General features: G+C 41.7%; 1 protein-coding gene across 1 annotated transcript in view; it reads right to left on the bottom strand.

Moving 5' to 3' along the window:
- LOC308691033 (transmembrane protein 132C) overlaps positions 1-18938 on the bottom strand; it is a gene marked incomplete at both ends in the record, with an annotated part of 249915 nt that extends 230977 nt beyond the window's left edge. Inside the window, one exon of the mRNA XM_081365884.1 lies at positions 18839-18938. Coding sequence (XP_081222010.1) covers positions 18839-18938 — 100 coding nt within the window. The remainder of the gene's footprint in view (positions 1-18838) is intronic.
- Between the last annotated feature and the right edge of the window lie 2681 nt (positions 18939-21619).

A 21619-nucleotide genomic window follows, 5' to 3' on the forward strand; every position in this document is an offset into this window, starting at 1 on the left:
GCTTTTCTGCCTCTGAACTTGGAAATACATATGTCAACTGAGGACTGTCTTCACTATTGTTCCTGTATCAAAGAGACTGTAGCCTTCAGTGCCACACAGATCCAAACAAATACTTTACTTCAAATGACTGCTTTTAGACCAAGCCTTCATGAACAAGGTGATTAACAACAAATCCTGATCTGAGGAAACCATCGACTAAAGCATGCCCTGATTTTAGCTGTGAAAGAAAAGTTCAATCAAAAATAGGGGTGTAATGATACATCGTTATATGTAATGTAAATACAAAAATGTACATTCTGTCCTCATGTACTCACCCTCATGTCGTTTCAAACCTGTAAGTTTTTTATTTAACTTCCAAACACAAATGAAGATATTTTTTATGATAATCAATCTAGTGGACTAATTCAAATCCAATTCTTCTGAAGAGACACCATGTCTTTATATGATGAAAAGATTTACAACGACGCGCATACTGTAATAAACACAAACATTAAAATGCTTGCATGACGTGAGTAAATGCAGAATTACAATTTTTGGATGAACTAACCATTTAAGGTGATGATACACAGGGCAACTTTTTGAGTAATGTTGCTGGGCAATCTTGCCAAGCGATTGCTGCTTGGGCACTTTCCCATTGAAAATGGGCAATAAATTTATATCTGGATAATTTAGATTGGTCGTGGGCCCTGTGTCTCATCTGGTTGTCCATTGATGGCAACATTGCCCAGCAATATTGCTCAAAAAGTTGCCCTGTGTATCATCACCTTTACAGTTTGGTAATAGTCATTTTGACACACTTTCATGCAATTAGAACTGTGATTGATTGCATTGATCATCTGAAGCGCATGCGCTGGAACGGCACTCCTCAAAGTGAAAGCGCGAACATCATTTAACCAAAGTAGTATGATTATTTAAAGTATTTTAGATAGTTTATTCTTATATGTATAGTGCATTAGCGGGAGAGGCGGGACATAGCAAGCACCGGGAGAGTGGCTTGTCTGTGTAAGACATCGAATGAATGCCTGCATTGAAAGCATACTGCATGAAAGATAGGCTACTGCATGAGAAACACATTACTACATTAAACTACTAGCCTATATGTAATGTTGAATATAATGTTTATGATAATAATAATTTAATGGGGGAATATTGTGGGTCCTGATAATAATAAAAATAAAAATATAATAATAAAGTAATAATAATAAAAAAACTATCTTCTTTATTTTGGCTTAAAATATCGCGATGAGTTCAGTATCGCAATTTGTATCGTTTCACCCCTATCATTTACCCATCCTCATGTCCCTTTAAACCCATATGACTTACATTCTACTGAAGAAGACAAAAATACGAATTTAGAAAAACAGATCAAGTTTAGCAGAATCAAAAGTGTAGGCCTAGGTTTAATGAAATCTTATAAATTTAAAAGACTTTTTCACATGGCTTAATACAAAATTATTTCTCTCTCGCACACATTTCCGATTTTTATGTTGTATTCAACCCACCTGCACTACACATGAAAATGGGACTAGTTTGAAATAACACTAGACTGTGCTGAGATATTTAAAGGGATAGTTCTGTCATTGTTTACTCACCATCATGTCGCTCCAAACCTGTTTGACTTTCTTTCTTCTGTGGAGCATAAAATATAATATTTTGAGAAATGTTTCAGTGGGGGTTTTTTTTGTCTATATAATGGATTTGAATGGTAACCAAAACTGTTTGGCAATCAACATTTTTTCAAAATATCTTCCTTTGTGTTTTGAAGAAGAAATTAAGTCAAACAGGTTTGGAGCGGTGGTAGTAAATGCATAAAAAGACACACACGTGCTGAAAATAAATATGAATGTGAATATGAATATACAAAGAATTTAAGTCATCAGGGCCCTCACTTGTTAAGCTCCAAAATCTCAACAAATTTGCTTACTCAGAGCCTAAACTGCACTATCCACAATTCTCTGATGTGTTTTGAATTTGACTGCTATCTAAATATCTGAGGCACCACATTACGCAAGAACAAAAATATAAAGAGGAGAAAACATGAAAAGAATTCTATAGACAGACAGACAGACAGGCACATTAGATCTGTGCTTCCTCATCACAGCATGGCTAGCTTTGGGAGAGAAGGAGATTGAATTTGAGATAGACTGTTTTCTTTTTATGGGGAAGCGCTTGGCTCTCTCTCTCTCTCTCTCTCTCTCTCTCTCTCAAAGCCATTATGCTGATATTCATGCTATTTATTCTCCTGCCTGGTAACAGCTCTCAGAGGAACCATGTTGGTCTTCGTAAAAATTAAGTGCTTTTGTCTGTTTATTGACTGTTTTAATAAAAATTCACATTTAAACTGCACTACTGACATGTAATCTTAGCCCACTTATTTTCTCTCTCTCTCTCTCTCTCTCTCTCTCTCTCTCTCTCTCTCTCTCTCTCTCTCTCTCTCTCTCTCTCTCTCTCTCTCTCTCTCTCTCTCTCTCTCTCTCACACACACACACACATACACACACACACACACACACACAACACAGCTTGTCTGGCCCGGTTATACCCTTTGGCAAATGTACGAAAAAGAACACACATACACACACACACACGATCACACCAATCTGATCTAATCCAAATGGAGTGGTGAGGATTTCTAACCTCTGATAATGAATGTAATTTCATTTTTATCCCAGGGACCTTCCCTAAGCTGTGCCTGAGTGCGGTAGATGTACAGTATGTGTCTGTCACTTTTCACATGAACACACACACACACACACACACACACACACACACACACACACACACACAGGATACCACAGATTTTGTTTGCACTGACCAATCAGCACTAGTGATTAACAGAGATATGGGTGTTTTTTAAATGGCCGATGCCAATATCTAGGAGAGCAGAATGGATGATGTCTGAAACAAATAATATAAATTCTAGCAAATAAATGGTACACAAATATGCTGAATTTAAAATGTTCACTTAATTTACAATTTTTTAATTCCCTACCAAATATCTGAAAACAAAACATTTGCAGTGTGCTGTGAAAGGACTTCCTCTCACAGTCTACTGGTTCTGTAATGTGAGATGTATGTGTAGGCAGATAAGGGAGGGAATAAGGAGAGACTAAGTCCCTGAGCCCTGCCGAGTTCCAGACAATGCAGTTTTTGGTACAAACATGAATACATTGCATATGCATATCTTGGAATTTAAGCAACTGGGTTTGGCTCAGTAACCTAGAAGGAAACTCTCTCAAAACATGCACACAATGCAAAAAAACATAGACATGTGTTTATTGGGGGTGCTTGCCAAGACAGGAATCACTATTACTACTGCATATATTAGTTTTTTTGTCCAAAATCCTAATGCTAAGTAATGAACTGCACTATTTGTGCTGCAGATATGAATGATACGTCAAATAGTGCAGCTTTCTGAGGAATAAAACCTATGATTTTCACCTGGAAGATGATAAAACTTGCATTGAAGGAGGGACGCAAACTATATCTAGGGACCAGAATATCAGAGACTTGCAAATGGGCTCTTCTGACAGTAAGCAACCACCTAGCAACCATACAGCAATGCTCTGCCAACCACCCAGAACACCCTAGACTCATGCCGGCAATTTCTAAACAGGAAGACAGCACTAACATCTAGACAGCACTAACACTAACACTTTAGGCGTGTAACGATATTCAAACCAAACCGAAAAAGACACAGTACACCACCCACGGTACGTACAGCGATACTCTCATGGCGTACCGAACGCGCAGCCGCCCCCTGCTGCACCGTCTAGCCCTGGCCCATTGTTGAGGTTGACCTCACTTTACCTTATTTCACAAAACTAATTTATCTTCCTTGACATTTGATTAAATAGTAATTAGGGGTGTTACGGTACACATATTCCCACAAATTTTCGTGTCTTATGTGTACAAGAAGAATACAGCGTTGTAGCCTAACCACCACCATTAAAGTCTGTGTAAAGGCAATTCAGAGATTTGTTTCTAAACACATTATAAATGTTAGAAATGTATTGCTGAAAACACGTTACAAAGACTGAACTATATAGTACTGAAATTTGGAGTTAGATCGTTATAACTAAAATAATGAAAATAATTTTCATTATTGAAAAACTGAAATAATGGCTCGATGACGCACTGGAGCCACTGAGTATGGCCCCTCCACTAACACTATAATAACTAGAGTGCATTAGCATCTTGTTTTATACAGTCTATTATTAGCATCAGTGGTTCGCCCACTCAATCACGAGTTACTGTCATTACCGTTAGTTACTACAGACAGCCTACAGTTTGATAGCTAGCTTTGCCTTCGTCACGTAAGTGCATATTACTTTTTTGTGAACATTTTACACCAGATTGTTTTACATACTTTCATCCAAGACAACTGGGATTCACTGATAATCCGCTGCTACTGGTGAACGGGGCCGAAACGACTATCAACCGTCCCTCCGACATGGTGCCATCATCGGCAGCACGTGCTCACCAATGAGTGTACGTTTTCCGCGAGTGGGCGTGGTTTCAGCACCGACAGCATTTGAGAGCAGAGAATTCTGCTTATTTTTTAACTTGTTTTATTTACTTGACCTTTTTTTTATCATTCAAATTTGGCTGGGTGGTTAATACATTTTTCTGTGGTGTGACAAACTCAGAACACATGTTTAATATTGCTTTACATGGACTTTAACCACCAATCGCAATAAGCTCCACGTTTTGTTACTTTCGATAAGAAACAAAGTGTCATTTATCAAAATATGTCCATTTTATCACGAAATTCAAACAATAAATGTGGTTTTGATGCTCTTTAATGTGGCGTGAGAGATCACTATATAGGCGCCTCAGTTTAAGCAGCAGCAGCAGCGAACACGATCATCTCTTCCTAATAAACATGAATGAACATCTGAAAGTATATTGAAAGATACAGTACAACTTACTGAAATGTATTCTATCTAGTGTCATTGCTCAATCAGTGTTTTAACAGAGGAAAAACCTCTGTAAAACATCTAACTGTATCCAGGTACAGAAATTGAATAATCAAATGTAAAATATTCACTGTATAAATTATCTAATTAATATAAATAAATTAATTAATACACTTTATCTTTGTTAAAGCTACAAAAGTCATTTTCAATTTCTCTTTTGTTGTAACTGGTGACTGTCAGGGTTCCTGGGGTGGATGAAGAAGGAGATGAACACGGAGATCTATTACGAGGTTTTAATGCTCAATAATCACAAAATACAAAGAACAGGGAGCGAGGGCAAAGAACATAGATAGAACCTTAACATAAACATTGACCGACACTGAACAAGGCAAAACTCAGGGCTTAAATACAAGGGAGAACAGATCAAGGAAACAAGACACAGCTGACAAGACTAACGAGAAACCAGGTGATACAAATGAACTAATGAGGGTAACCATGGGAACCAAGGAGTGGCGGGAAAACAGAACAAAGGAAGACATGTGATCAGTGACAACAACATTCAGACAGAACAGAACTGTGACATAACTCCCCCCTCCCGGTAGGCGCGTCCTCGCGCCGTAGACAGACCAACAAAGGGGTGGGAGGGTGGGCGCCCTGGAGGCTGACGGGGGAAACAAGGTGAGGGAGACAAGGCAGGAAGCCTCCAGGGCGGAGCAGGCAGTGGGTGTGGCCACGGCGGAGCAGGCAGTGGGTGCGGCCACGGCGGAGCAGGCAGTGGGTGTGGCCACGGCGGAGAAGACCCTTCGGGTGGTCACGGCGGAGAAGACCCTTCGGGTGGCCATGGCGGAGAAGACCCCTCGGGTGGCCATGGCGGAGAAGACCCCTCGGGTGGCCATGGCGGAGAAGACCCTTCGGGTGGCCATGGCGGAGAAGACCCTTCGGGTGGCCATGGCGGAGAAGACCCTTCGGGTGGCCATGGCGGAGAAGACCCTTCAGGCGGCCACGGCGGTGAGGACCCTTCAGGCGGCCACGGCGGTGAGGACCCTTCAGGCGGCCACGGCGGTGAGGACCCTTCAGGCGGCCACGGCGGTGAGGACCCTTCAGGCGGCCACGGCGGTGAGGACCCTTCAGGCGGCCACGGCGGTGAGGACCCTTCAGGCGGCCATGGTGGTGAGGACCCCTCCGGTGGCCATGGCCCCTCGAGTGGCCAGGACGGAGGCATATGGCCCCCCCCCAAAAAATACTTGGGGAAAGTCCCGGGTACAGGAGAAGGATGGCTAAAAACAGTCTCTGATTGGGCTGATAGGGATCGTGAAGAGAGCTTGATGCTGGGCAGCGATAAGGGCTCGGTGCTGGACAGCGATGAGGGCTCGGTGCTGGGCAGATCCAGCGATGAGGGCTCGGTGCTGGGCAGATCCAGCGATGAGGGCTCGGTGCTGGGCAGATCCAGCGGTGAGGGCTCGGTGCTGGGCAGATCCAGCGGTGAGGGCTCGGTGCTGGGCAGATCCAGCGGTGAGGGCTCGGTGCTGGGCAGATCCAGCGGCGAAGAGGGCTCTGAGCTGGACGGGACCAGCGGCGAAGAGGGCTCTGAGCTGGACGGGACCAGCGGCGAAGAGGGCTCTGAGCTGGACGGGACCAGCGGCGAAGAGGGCTCTGAGCTGGACGGGACCAGCGGCGAAGAGGGCTCTGAGCTGGACGGGACCAGCGGCGAAGAGGGCTCTGAGCTGGACGGGACCAGCGGCGAAGAGGGCTCTGAGCTGGGCGGGACCAGCGGCGAAGAGGGCTCTGAGCTGGGCGGAACCAGCGGCGAAGAGGGCTCTGAGCTGGGCGGAACCAGCGGCGAAGAGGGCTCTGGGCTGGACGGGACCAGCGGCGAAGGCTCTGGGCTGGACGGGACCAGCGGCGAAGGCTCTGGGCTGGACGGGACCAGCGGCGAAGGCTCTGGGCTGGACGGGACCAGCGGCGAAGGCTCTGGGCTGGACGGGACCAGCGGCGAAGGCTCTGGGCTGGACGGGACCAGTGGCGAAGAGGGCTCTGGCGGGCCGATGAGAGGAGGAAGATCGCTGTCAGTCACAGGCGCGGCGGGCACGACGCTTACTGCCTTGGTCTCGGCAGCTCTGGCGTGAAGTGCGGGCTCGGCTGGTCTGGCGTGAAGTGCAGGCTTGGTTGGGCTGATGAGAGGAGTGCCTGGAAGGGTGCTGGCGAAATCCTCTTCACCAGAGCATACTGTGAAAGCAGAATTACAACTCACCAACACCCATTCCACAAAGGCAGCGAAATTATCTTTCGGGCCTTCTCCAGTCAACTTCTCTCTGCTTGAGTCGTCCAGACTCACCCGGTAGAATGTGCAGAGGCAGTAGTCCGGATAGTGAGTGAGAGAAGCAGTCTCTAGAAAGCTCTGCGTGTGGTCCTCCAATGTTTGATCCCCCTGATCCAAACACAGGAGGCGGACAGCGGGGATATCCATTTTTGCGGTCGGTCAATCTGTCAGGGTTCCTGGGGTGGATGAAGAAGGAGATGAACACGGAGATCTATTACGAGGTTTTAATGCTCAATAATCACAAAATACAAAGAACAGGGAGCGAGGGCAAAGAACATAGATAGAACCTTAACATAAACATTGACCGACACTGAACAAGGCAAAACTCAGGGCTTAAATACAAGGGAGAACAGATCAAGGAAACAAGACACAGCTGACAAGACTAACGAGAAACCAGGTGATACAAATGAACTAATGAGGGTAACCATGGGAACCAAGGAGTGGCGGGAAAACAGAACAAAGGAAGACATGTGATCAGTGACAACAACATTCAGACAGAACAGAACTGTGACAGTGACAAACAGCTGCGGGTATATTAGGCTGCTGTCACTTTCAGACAAATACACGGATGCAATATAATGATACACTTCTATGTTCCTTGTTTACAACACTGTGTTTATGAGGATACTCGCCCTGAGACAGGTATTTTCGACTTAATTTTGCATGCACATGTCTGTTCAAGCTCAAAAAGAAGAGAAAGAGAACATACTGTAGATCCAATATTCTTACGCTTATGTTTAAACTGACAGGACTTTAAAACACATGCAAATTATAAACCTTCACTCTATGATGGTTAAACTTTGCAGTTAATCCGTGAATCACATGCATTCCGAACTGGGAGCAGCTGGCCCATACGGATAACATATCAACTACGATCCCTATACTTGACATCGCACATCCTGCGATGTTACTATCGCGGATGCGCACATCGTGGTATCGATGCTAAAACTATATATTGTGCAGCCCTAGACGGAAACAACTTTAAAATACTCCGTCATTTATTTATGGTCATACAAATAAGAGTAATAAAGGGTTAACTTTTATTTGTGTACACTCATAGGCTAATAAAAACAAAACATTGTTCTTTTGTAAAATAAAGAAAAGAAACAGGATGCAGCTTTCTGCCATCTCAGTTTCCTTACCGTGAACTTGTTTGTGGAGCGCGTCACAAAAATTTACCGAAACTCACATAATACCAATGTTCTGTTGTTTATACTGCTATTTTCACATGAAAAACTAAACACCTGGAAAACTAATTTTGGTATTTTTAATGGGTCACTCTTATACATACAAAATTTTATGTAATTCTAATTTAACAATCTTGTCGGTTAGCGGTTAATGAACGGTGAACGAGCGTTGGTTGTCGGTCAGGAACAAAACGAAAAATGAACATCCCTAATAAGCACCACAGCTTTATATGTTGGAAGACATGCGCTAACCACAGCTCTAACCTTTTACAATTTTTAATGACATCAACGTATAAAAACAAGACAATGAATGATTAAATTGGATAAGGTTTGGGTTGAAAGAAAGGTGAGGAGGCTAAAGGAAGAAACCGATGCGATGCCATCCATCCTTTCATTCTTTCTCTTTTAATCTGTAAACAGAGAAGTTTGCCAGGCCACATTAGCACTCTCTCCAGTTTCAGATTAGCATAAAGGCAAATTACTCACAAACACTTTTCAGCAGAATTCAGAGGTCAGGTACACAGAGAATCTACACAGGAAATCGGGCGGATGAATAGTGCATGGAGAGATGATGAGAGTCCTCTAACTTGTCTCAAGTTACCTCTCTCACTCTCTTAATGTTCAGTGCATTGTTCTACTGTGATTATATGGTTGGGAGTTTGGGGACGCAAAGCTATTTTAGACAATTACACACTCACTGAATGTTAAAAGTGGTACAAGCGCTCTCCTTTTCCCTCAGAAACACACACACAAAACCTCACTTTCATACACATGCACTTACTTCCACTTTTAAAAGGGAATGTCCACATCATTTCATGATCTTCCAATGCTCTATGTCCTGCAATATGTTTGCATGTGTGTGTGAATAGAAGAAATCATGCAGTTAGCAAAATATACACACTCCAGAAAATCCTTCTACACACAGCCTCTAGCCTTCCCACACATAAAAAAACACAAACCCAAACCCATCCTGTAGGATACAAACTAATAGGAGAACCTGTGTGTGTGTATGTAGTTCTTTCAGAAGAGTTTGGAAAGAAACTTTGATTAGTTGAAACCAGCAAAGCACAAGAAGCAAGAATTATTTTATCCATGATGAGAGAATGTGAAAAAGAAAAACCAGAGAGGGTGATTCTCTTCGTCTTCAGGCTTCAGAGAAGAGAGTGGCAGCTCAAAAATAAAAGATTTTCACTCTGATCTATAGAGACGTGAATGAGTCCTGAACAATGATTTGCTCTTTCTCAATTTCCCTCACTCTCTTTTCCCTCCCTCTTGAGAGAAACCCATACAGAAGTATCTTGTCTGCTTGTAGGGATACTTATAGGTTAAGCCCTGGGCTAAACTACACTCTACCGCACAGTTCTGGACATCCTTTCTGCCCTAACAAGAGAGAACAGGTTTAACAAAGGGAAAGATCAGAGACAGAAGACAGTGAGCAAAATTGAGAGGGAGTGCATGCAGAAGAGCTGTATGACAGCAAAAAGACAGGTAGAGAGGGAGAAGGAGGGATGAAAAAAGGGAGGCAGCCAGGTGAAAAAAGAGAAGTAGGCAGAAGAGTAAAGGCACACAGAGCATATGACTGCAAGTGGAACTCTGTGGTAATAAAACCAACTCTCCTTCCCTGCTTTCTCTCGCTCTCTCTCTCTCTTTGTACCATCCTTAATTACCTCTCTCAGGAATGGCAAATGAGTAAACAGCACTTAAACAGCCAGCTGGGAGAGATAGAGAAAGATATGGAGAGTGGAAAGAACTCTGAGCAGTACCAACGCGTGGATTGAGGAGAGCAGTCCGTAAGCGTATGGTGACATTACAAGAGACGCAAGTGACCAAAAACAAAACATCAACACAACAATAAAACCTCATTTTTTTATAGAGGCCAAACAGATTTAGAAAAAAAAAAAAAAAAAAACGTAATATTGTTAAAGTACATTATCATAAATGCTTTGCTTGTTACATATACGTGCAACATTTCAGCCTTAAATAAATTCTATGTTAGATTATGTTCATTACCTGTCTAGCGATGTATGTTTATGCTGAAATATAATTAAATAAAGGTTTGCATATTAACATCTATCGCTTGTTATGTGCAGTGAGTTGGCTCATGTGATTTAAGTTTCGCGCATCAGAACTTCCGTTAAGAGAACAAAGTGAGCATCGATGCTCCCTGGTTTTCACGGTGCATTGTGGGACTTTTTAGGGAGCAAACGTTTCAGTATCCTGGAAGGATTCTGCCATTGAGAAATCCCTTAAAATGGCCAACTCCCTGATCAGTGGCCTGACTACTGAACTAGGGAGCTGATTGAGACACACCCAGTGCCCACATGATCCTTCAGAAATCATTTAAATATGCTGATTTGGTAAAGCTCCAGCATTCCCCCGTCCCCTATCACAAATGTTTTTAATATTTAAAAATAAATATTTATATATAAAATAATTTAAAATAAATAAAATGTAATAATTTTAAATAGGAACAAAAAAAACACAAAGCTAGTTAATAAAAGTAATCTGGAGTGAAAAAGTAACATTATTAAGAGCCTACAGTAAGTTTGTTCTGAAAATTTGTGGGACACATTATAAACCCTATCAGCTGGCCTCATGAATATTAATTAGGTGAATTAATTGATTTGCAGAAAGGTAGATAAGTGGACGCTAGCTATTGCAGAATAATCGCTTAAGCATTCAATCAGTCCTCTTACAGATGCAACTGGTTCAAACCAAGGTCAATCAAAACAAAACTCTTAAACTATGATGATGAAATTATACAGCACCAATGAAACAACCATCAATCATTTCACAAGGTTTATATTAAACGCTGCTTTGTACTTCTAAACAATGGCAGTCTATTTACTTGGCTACGTAACAATAACTGGCTTTGTACAATAACTCCCAACACATTAGCAGAGCCACTCAAAGCATCTGTACTTTAAAGAGGTACCAACAGCAGAGTTCTGAGTGAAAGCAAATATCACAGGTCTCTTTTACTGCACTTACATAAAGTTCCCCAAAGATTACACACCTCTCTGCCTCCAAAAGCAGAAGCTGGAGAAGAGAGAGCAGAGGAGAGAGGGAAAGGTAAGTGCTGTAGGTTTGTCTTATCAGGGGAAAGCAGGCGGGGATATCTCTGAGGCCTCGGGGTGAAAGGAAAAACGCTGCTGCCATTTCACCCACAGAAAGTGAGAGAGAGGGGGAGTGAGAAAGGAAAAGAGGGGGGCAAAGAGACAGATGGGTTGTGGCACACACAAGCAGCGCCCGCTGTACCCTCTCCAATGCCCCTCTGCCATAATGAATAACATTATGGCTGCATGAAATGTCACCGGTCCCACCCCACACCCCCTCAACCCCACCTCTCAAGACGAATGGAGCCTCAAATGTCAGATGTGCATCAATATCATTGTGAGCGTGTGTGGCCATGTGACGCATGGACGTAGGTGTTAGCCGAGGTTCGTTATTTTGTACACACACAGACACAAGGATATGACTAGCCTATCTCAGGGATCGGTACAGTCAGAAATGCTAAAAGTTTATCACAAATGTCCATGGATGGCACAAATTACTCTTTACAATCTCCATGATATTTACGATCATCAACTGCTACATTAAACACGCCCAAGCTTAATGTCAGTGTACACAACATCAAAAGGTCATTTTGGGGAAGAGTGTGTTGTGCTACAAAACTTTTTGTTTCACACGTGGCATATTTGTAATGCACATTGAGCCAATAACACATTGGCTCAATAAAAAGCATGGTCCATTGCTCTGGGACCAGTGTGACATAGTTTTGCGTCAGCTGATGTCAGCTGATAAGTGTTCAGTCATTTGCCCACTGGAAAGTATACAATAAAGTTGCAAAGACAGATTTTTTTTTTTCATTGTGACGTACATCCAAGAGTAACAGATTATCAAAAAATGAAAACTGTATCGCAGGGACTTGGTTCTATGCATTGGATTTTAAAATGTGCGTGTTTTGCTCAAATGAATGCGAGCTTGAGTCGATTGTGAAGGGGTGAGGTTTAAGCGGACTAGATGATTGGAGAAATCCAACATACGTCACCAGAGACAAGTTATGAGACAGAGTTGTGAGATTTTCATTAAACATTATGAAGTAAAAAAAAAAAAAAAAAAAGAATTAAACATATACATGGATAAATCATTCACAAAAAGATATTTAGTGATATTTAGTGAACAAAAAAAACTTGATTTAGTCAAAAATATATATGCCTATAAGCAAATATAAAAACATGGCAATAAAACCGGAAATTGCTTATGAGATAGCGCAAAAGATTCAGAATGTAGTCTTGCACCATGCAGAATTTAATTTGTTTCTTTCTATTTGAAGTTGTTCACCAAAGTAGCTTTTATGTTGTGAACAGAAGCATTATTTATCTATTACTGCATCGCAGGCGCACAGAGAGCAGTAAGGTCACGTCAAGCAGACAGACCATATGACAGAACTTATGCCAGGCAAAGTGATGGAGTGATCTGGTGCCAAGATGAGCTATACACATATACACTCACAGAGCTGTGAGCGCTCCACCAAACTCTGAGCAAAGTCATTTAGGTCTCCTGTGTGTGTGTGTGTGTGTGTGTGTGTGTGTGTGTGTGTGTGTGTGTGTGTGTGTGTGTGTGTGTGTGTGTGTGTGTGTGTGTGTGTGTGTGTGTGTGTGTGTGTGTGTGTGTGTGTGTGTGTGTGTGTGTGTGTGTGTGTGTGTATCATGGTGCCAAAACTCAGCAGGACAGGCAACATGTTGAGAAGTAATCACCCACTGAGGCCTGCGGTTAACGAGAGCCTCGATCCATCACACACATACACACACACACACACACACACCTCAGCCACAGTAGAGGTCGGTGCCTTACGGACAACTATAGAGAACACAAGCTTCATAAATACATAAAATCGCATACCTGCAACATATTTCTGGGTTCTGGCTTCTAGAGCCTTAAAGGGCACCTATTATGCAAAATTCACTTTTACATGGTGTTTGAACATAAATGTGTGTTGGCAGTGTGTGAGCAAAACCACCCTAGAATGATAAAAATCCACCCAGTGGTTTTTTTACAATCTCAATAAATCATAAGCACTGTCTCAGAATGAGCTGTTCTCAGATTTGGCGCAATGTGACGTAGAATTGAGCAGGCCCCTCCCACGACTGTTGAGTGACACTTCAGTTTGAGCCCAGACCCGCCCTGAGTGAGCTGGACACAGAGTCCGCCATTGTTCGACGCTTGAGCAGCTGTAAACAAGAATGTCTCCTAAGCGATTGAGGTGTGTTGTTGATGGATGTAAGAATGAACATAGCAGTCTTCATTTACTCCCGTTGTTACTCAAGGATGGATCTGTACTGTTTGTGATCAAGCTTACACTCTCCGGAGCAACAGGCCTAACGTGACTGGACACGGAAGAAATGAAAGTGCGAGCGCGCTCTTTATGACAGCTCTTCGAGTCATTTTACGGATATAAGGTTTACCAGTTTATTAAGCACCCACTGAAAAGGTGTGTATATTTGTTTACTGTTAGTTGTAACAAGTGTTTTGTGTACTTCGCTGTGTATGTTGTTGATAATGAAAGGGAGAGAGAGAGAGAGAGTTTATGGATAAGACTTTAATGCGCACTACTTATAATGTGTTTATTCAGCTCTTACAGAGATTCTCTGGAGTAAAACTCACGCTCATCTTTTGTGGATGTACAATAAACTTCACTGAACTCGTCAGTATATTTTGGTCATCATTCGGACGGGTTTTGCTACAGCAGGCTTGTATTAGTGGATAAAAGCAGATGACAAATAAGTTATAACCATAATTAAACTAAACTATACCTGTTCTATGTCCATACAGCATATATTCTCTGGCTCTGTGGGCATTATTGTCCGACTCCGAGTCGAAATGAACACCACACAACTGAGAGTTTCTGTTCTGATATTATCAGATGAGATTGTCCTGACTGAAGCGCGAGCTCGTGAGGCTCCGCCCCCTGTGCCGTGCAGCAGTTAATTTGCATTTAAAGGGCACACACTAAAACATGGCGTTTTTCTGAGCCCCAAAAAATTTAAATTTTAACATGCTGTAAAAAATGATCTGTTGGGTATTTTGAGCTAAAACTTCACATACATACTCTGGGGACATCAGAGACTTATTTTACATCTTGTGAAAAGAGTCATAATAGGTGCCCTTTAAAATGATTTGGAGACCACTACACAAGTGCTCTCTAGAGGGATGTGAGAATACTGGCAGATCCAGTGGTCTTCACAACATCGCAATGACTTTGCGGTGTTAGCTTCGTCACTGCTGCTTGGGGGGCATTGTATTTTGTTTTAATATTTTCACCTATCCTATTAAAGAGAGTAGTTTTTCTCTCTGCAATGGAGCTTCCCTTGAAAGGCTTATCCACTGATCTCTCTATGGTAAAATAATTTGAGAAACATTTCATTTCCTTGAAAATGGAGCAGCTTCTTTATTGCCCTCAGAGCTTATATTTGATTACAGATTACAGATTTCATCCATCCTCCCTCGTTTCTGTCATCTCATTACTCGTTTTTCTCATTCACATCTCTTAAATAGATCATCCTTTATTTTATTTCCTCTCTCCATATAACAGCTCATTATCCCCCATTTGTCTTTTCTTTAGATACTCTGCTTCACTCCACACTGTCATCTCAATCTGAGGTCATCGGTACGACAGAGTTCAGGTAAACACTGACAGAATCATACTTCCTCCCAATTTGCATAATGAGGCCTATTTGACTCTAATTATCCTAACAAGTAGCATTACCCCTAAGCCTCTCATCACCCTCTTAATGAGCGTTAATTATTCCATCTACACAAACAAGAGCCACCTCTAACACCTCTAGTATCCTCTTTTTTCCCCTCCTTTGCTCTCCCTTTCTCACATCATCACAGGAAAGAGAACCCAGTCCAATCGATAGAGAAAATTGCCATAGTGAGAAAGAAAAAGAGAATGATAGCCAACTAGTAACACAAAAGTGCAACTCTAATTTCCAGAGCCAATACCATATGGCTACAATACATCCTAAAGAGAGCGCGAGAATATGTGGTGTCTAGCGGATGATAATGCCAATAATTTCTCAGGCGTTCTGGGGGCATGTACGTGTTAAATGAACTGCCGGCCGAGTCTCATTTATGACAGAAAAATATCTTCCAGCAGCCTGCAAATAGATAGCAAGATGTAGGGGGGGGGGGGATATTTTTCTACAAAGCAACAAAATAGAGATATGCATATATTCTTGAGTCACAAATATCAGTTTATTCATTCCTTCTTTTTATCAATCTATCAAGTCATTGCTTTTACTGCCCTTCCCTAATGCAAAAATCTCCTTCAAAAAGTCACAGAATGAGTGAATGAATTAATAAAAGTAAAGCGGGTTTGTGTGTGTGTGTGTGTTCTCACCGCTATACGCAAATTCCAAAAGTCCCATGGTACAGTCATGCTTCAATGATCAAATGATTTTTTTTTCCCTCCTCTTCATTCTTCCTTTCTGAATCCGACTGAAATCAATTTGCTGAGATGAAAGTTTTCAATTTTATTACGTTTGCAAAATGGGAACTTGCTAACTGGTCTTTCTGCAGTTGTAATGGAAAAATTATTTTGGTCTAGGCAAACTTCTTTCTCTCTGCCTCTGAGGGTTAGAAGTGACAGAATCGAATTTAAGTATTTTGTATGAGAACACAACAGAGGAATTCTAAGGAAACATTTACCTTTAGACTCCTGAATAACAATGCTCCTTTGTTCGGGGTTATAGAGCCATCTTGGAAGTGGGGCTATCAAAACTGATGAAATTTCATGCAGTCACTTCTAGGAAATTGAAAGGAGAAAAATAAAGGAGGAAATGACAGAAATGGGGAGGGGGAGGAAAATAAATCTTTCCTTTGGGAGTTTTATTGTCTTCCTCTGGGTCATTATCTCAATTAAAAACATAGGAGATAATGATCACAGTCATTACTTGCACTCATCTGCCCCCCTCCTGTCCACTATCCCTGTTTTCTCTCTGGATGCCAATCTGTAGGGAAATATCTTCTTGATTACCCCTCTTTGGATATAGATTATTAAAAGCACACACTCACTGCTCTCACACTTCTAGCTGTGAATCTCACTGTTTTGAATTTAAAATGAAGAATTTAAGAAACAAAAGCAAAAATGCACAATTCATTGCTTTGCTAGAAAGTTTGACAGCAAGAAAACCAACCAAGAGGGTTTGTGTCTGTGCGCATAAGCATGCCTGAATGCCTGCATGGCTGTGTGTGTTTGTATGAGCGAGTAGAAAGAGAGAGAGCGAAAGAGATTTAGGCTTCACAGTGTCCCTAGAGCAAATCATCTCCCTGGTGTCAGCCAACCCTCAAACATATGGGCCCCTTGCTCGGCCTGGCTCACAGGCACGGCCAGTGTGTGTCTACGCATGTACGTGTGTGTGTGTATGTGAGAGGGCAACTGTTTGACAGCCTGATAGTCTGACAGTTTTAATCACACCTCTGGTTTTGTTACAACTGTTCAGACCTGCGGTTCAGCCCCGAAACACAGATATCTGCCCTCAGACGCCGAAGGGAGGAGTTGCTGAAGATGAGAGATGTTTCACAGTCAGTTTTCGCACAGCAAGGAAAATGAGCTCTAAGCCTTACTTGGAAGACAGTCCTTCTGTAAACATCCATCTGCTTTTGTCAATTAAGCTTCTAAAACTCCCTGAAGCAACAAAAACCTTTCATCCCCCAGATTTTATCGATGGCGTTGTTGAGAACAGGTGCGTATTCAGGCATTCAATTGAAGACAAATTGCAAATTTGGAGTAACTCGCTTACAGATCTGTCTCCTCAGTCATCAAACACTGGATCAGCTCCCACCATCACACAGACACATTCACATTATAAGTTGTTTGCCGCCTCTTGCTTCCATTTCTCATATTCTGCGCAATTCAAACTGTCCATCCTACAATATGTCAGCAATTCTGTAGTCTAAAACAAAAAAACAAATAAATCAAACAACAATTTGGTTTTCTACAAACACAGATCTGCAAATATTCCCGTGGGTATTGCACAGTTTACCGGATACAATTCCATGCATTCAAACCACATGCTGTCTCAACTTGCCAGTGATGTACTCTTTGCATGCAGTCCATTACACACAGCAGTGTGAGGCCACGTTTGCTGCGGAGGCTGGGGAAAAACAGCAATGATGATGATGACAGTTTCAGTGCTTGATCAGCAAGTGCTGTCTCCAGAGTCAACATCTCTAATACCATCCAAGCCCTCACACACTTGGACAAACTTGTCATCCCTCACGTTGGAAAATCTTCAACACATACTGTCTAATTTTGCAATCCCCCACACTTTCTGTCCATCTCTATCTCACCCCCACAGCCTAATTGTTTGTTTGTATGACATGTCCAGTTTCAGACTTGCTGGGATAGTATAAATAAAAATAGATGTGAAGGCCACTGTGGGTCCTCAGCTGGAGAGGATTAATAAAAACAGCACGCTGCCGGGACACAACACAAGCCTGCTCATTTCATCACTGTCTCTTGCTTCTGTGGAGAGTGAAAATAGGGTGGCTCACCTTTAGCATAGCAAATATATTGGTATTTATTCGATAACCATTCAAATATAACGGTAATGCCCCCATAAACTATTTAAAAACGCATCTTGAAATGAATGAAACGAAATGCATCGTTTACTGTAACCAAACCAGCTCATTTAACAAGCTATTATAAATTATTGACAAAGAGAAAATACTCCTGGGAGAAGAAATTAAACTTACTTTCATTTGCACAATAATACGTTTTTGATGTTGAAGACCTTTAGGTTATGTACAATCCTCTTATGTAAAAAAACAAAATAATAATAATAATAGATTAAACGTTAAAACATTGCACGTCCGTGTGCTGTGCTCGTATCACTATCATAAAATTGTTGTTTCCACGCGATATTTCGTTAGACAACTCGGTGCAGGACGCTTCAGTCATCCTATTTCTACATCTCTGTCTTGCTAGCTAACTACATGCATGCATAATTCATTATAGGACTGCAAAACAACAAGGTGAGAAACCAACATTTCTATTATTTATACGCTTGGCACAACAAAACCACACCGCTGCTGTCGCTGCGCGCCACAGTCCCTCCAAGCAACCAAGCGCACGAACCACTTACCACAGAAGTGTGTGTATACATCTATAAATATTTCAAGTGTAAATTAAGATGTTAAAATGGGTCAAGTGGAATAGGGAGCAGTGGGCACCAACTTTTTTGCATTCGCGATAAAGACATGAAAGCGCACTGACATTGCTCTTAACAACAGTTGTTTGAATACATGAAGGATTCTTGTAATTCTTGTAATCATGCTCGTTATATTTATTCTGCATGATTTGCCGTCTCGCAACAAGTTTTGGATGTGCGTAAATGTTTCTTTACCTCCGTGGAGAGACGAGGCGAGGAGCGCGTGCAGGAACGCCATCCGTACAGCGATCATCTTTGGCTTTCTGAGTTGTAGTATATTGTCCAAAAATGACATTATGAATTGTCTAGTTGGAGAAGTTGTTGAATAAATAGCATAATCCTGTGGAAAGTCATATGATAATGTAACTGTTTCGGCAGCAGATTCGCGTTGTTGCGGTCCTCAAAAATTCCGTGTCCTTTAACTATCACCAAAATTTCGTTAGAAGCGAGAATCAATCCCTTCACTAAAGTGGTAAAGCGTTATTATAAACCCGGGAAAGTCACTGTCATTGTTCATCTCGTGTTATTATTCCTTTAATACATAAAGTTTAAAACACAAGTATAGAGGTCCGGACCCGGTGGCGTTATGAAGTCACGCGCCGTAGAAGTTGGTGGTGTTCTCCGCGCGAGAACGGTAGACGCGCGTCCTATGAATCCGTCTCTTGGCGCACGGGAGCGCAAAACCACCGGCGGTCGCCAATGACTCTCTCGGAAATGTTCCCATCTCTCCTGTGACGCTGCTTTTGCGTTAACATGTCTGCTTTTTATCTTCGCTTTGCCTAAATGAACTTACTCGCGCAGTTCTCCTGAGACAGAAAGGCCAACAGTCAAGCTGGTACTCCAGCGCTAAGAGCGGGAAGCGCGTGAAGAAGAGGCGAAAATGAGTGACATCTTAGCTAGCCAATGGGGTTTTCCGACAGAACAGGTGCACTAAAAATTCAACCAATCGCAAGCAAGGAAACCCCTCATCCCTGCAACCAGAGGCAGATAGATGAGCAAAAACACATTTACTTTTACTAAACGCAAATTTTACGCACTCTGTTTAAATGTTTATTTTAAAAAAAGGGATATATATGAAGCTTTACAGCTTTCCAAGACAGGATAGTTTGGATTAAGATGTTAAAATTGATTTATGGCTGCACACATATGACTTAAGTTCATATTAACATGCTGACAGGCTTACATGTTACCTGCTGAAACAAACATAAAAAATGGTTTGCTGATTTTAGCAGTTTAGTTTAAGATAGTCTCTCAGCCTGGCCTCGCCAGCATGAAATGCTCAAAATCTCTCAAAACCAGTCTAAAAAAAGTAAAACAGAGGTTGGTTTGAGTGGTTTTCTTTTACTATGCTATACATTTTCTCAGTATATGCGTTCCTTGGAAATCAAACCTATGCTATGACCTTGGCTACAGGCATGCAAAAATAAAGTACTTAGGGATATATTGGAAGTAATATTTAGTGGGAACCTCAGCATGAGTAAGTGTGTCTCTGTGATCAATAGAGGAGCAATGGGGACCCCTAGTGAACGTTAACTGAATACCTTAGTTATCTCTGTGTGTGGTCTAAGTAGCACAAGCAATGCAAGATTTGAAACACCTTCCTATTTTTCCTCTTTTAATCCATGCATTTGATGTCTTGATTTGTGAATCTACTGTCACGAAATTAACATATAACAAAACATTAGTTGAAATAATGTCTTGGTGGAAATCAAAGGTGAGCTCTTTTGATATCCACCAACACAATTGCAGTATTATAAATTGTCTTTTGAACCTCTTTTTGATTAAAAGCAATTTAAAACAAAGGCTGTTAAGTCATTAACTACCCTTTTGATGATTACAGGAGCTGTATTTGCAACCATACTTTTTTTCTCTTTTCTCTGGGAGGCAGAATATTTCCAGCAATTGAGTGCGTGAATGATGAATGCAGCCAGTGAATCCGATGCATTCTGTTTCTTCCCGAAACTAATCGCCAGGCCCAGCTTTTGGGATCGATGTTTTTTGGCCCAGATTTTTGGATGGACTGCATTGTGCATTTAGAACAAATACGATTGGCTCTCTTGTATCTCACTTTCTTGCATTCTTACCCTATCATACAGTATGCACACACGCACATATAGACATGCTTAACCATCAGAGAACCAATGTTTTTTTGTTTTTGTTTTTACTTAAACGTGTCTTTAGGAAGCTATTAGTTATAAAAAAGCATTTTGTTTAGGCACAATAACAGTATAATTTTGAGAAATGTTGCAAAACTGCAAAGCTGGGCATTTATGGATGCAACATTTCCCCACAATTTTTTTAAAACATAGAAAGTAAAATCTCTTCACAACACAATTATGCACACAAATGTATTTGAAAAATAACATATTACAGTAAAGATATAGTCGTGAACATTTTTTTAATCTAAAATACGCCTTTTCCCATCACATAACAAGCTGTGGCAGTTAAAACACCCCCCAATTTCTTCATACTCCATACCACAAAGAAATGTTTTAACCAGTTTTGGGACACCATTTATCATCTTGGGAGACTGCATAATGATGAAGTTAACAAAAAAAAAAAGTGCTTTTATAAAGAGCTGTTTGTGATGACTACAACGATTTCCTAAAATAATGATGGCAAGATGTGGCCGTCGCTTGAGGAAGTTCACCTGGCCTTAGAGAGGACAGCAATCAGCAGAAACTGCAATGATCCTCATTAGAATAAACACACGCAAACACTATTGTCACAGATACACACACACCCTTGACACACCAAACATGAGCCCTGGTGCAGAAAGGCAGCCTCGTGCTTGTTGAACTGTAGCGCATACATTAGAATCTCATTAACAGTGGGTGAATTGCAGGGCTCAGAGGGCATGCTAGCAGGCACATCGCTGGGGCGGACAGACCAGCAACACTGTGTTACACACCACAAGGCTCTCATGAAATACCATTCATTAGTTAGTGAAACAAGCCATCGTAAACTCAAACGACA

Source organism: Scardinius erythrophthalmus (assembly GCF_964197995.2).
Source record: "Scardinius erythrophthalmus genome assembly, chromosome: 5".
Classification (NCBI taxonomy): domain Eukaryota; kingdom Metazoa; phylum Chordata; class Actinopteri; order Cypriniformes; family Leuciscidae; genus Scardinius; species Scardinius erythrophthalmus.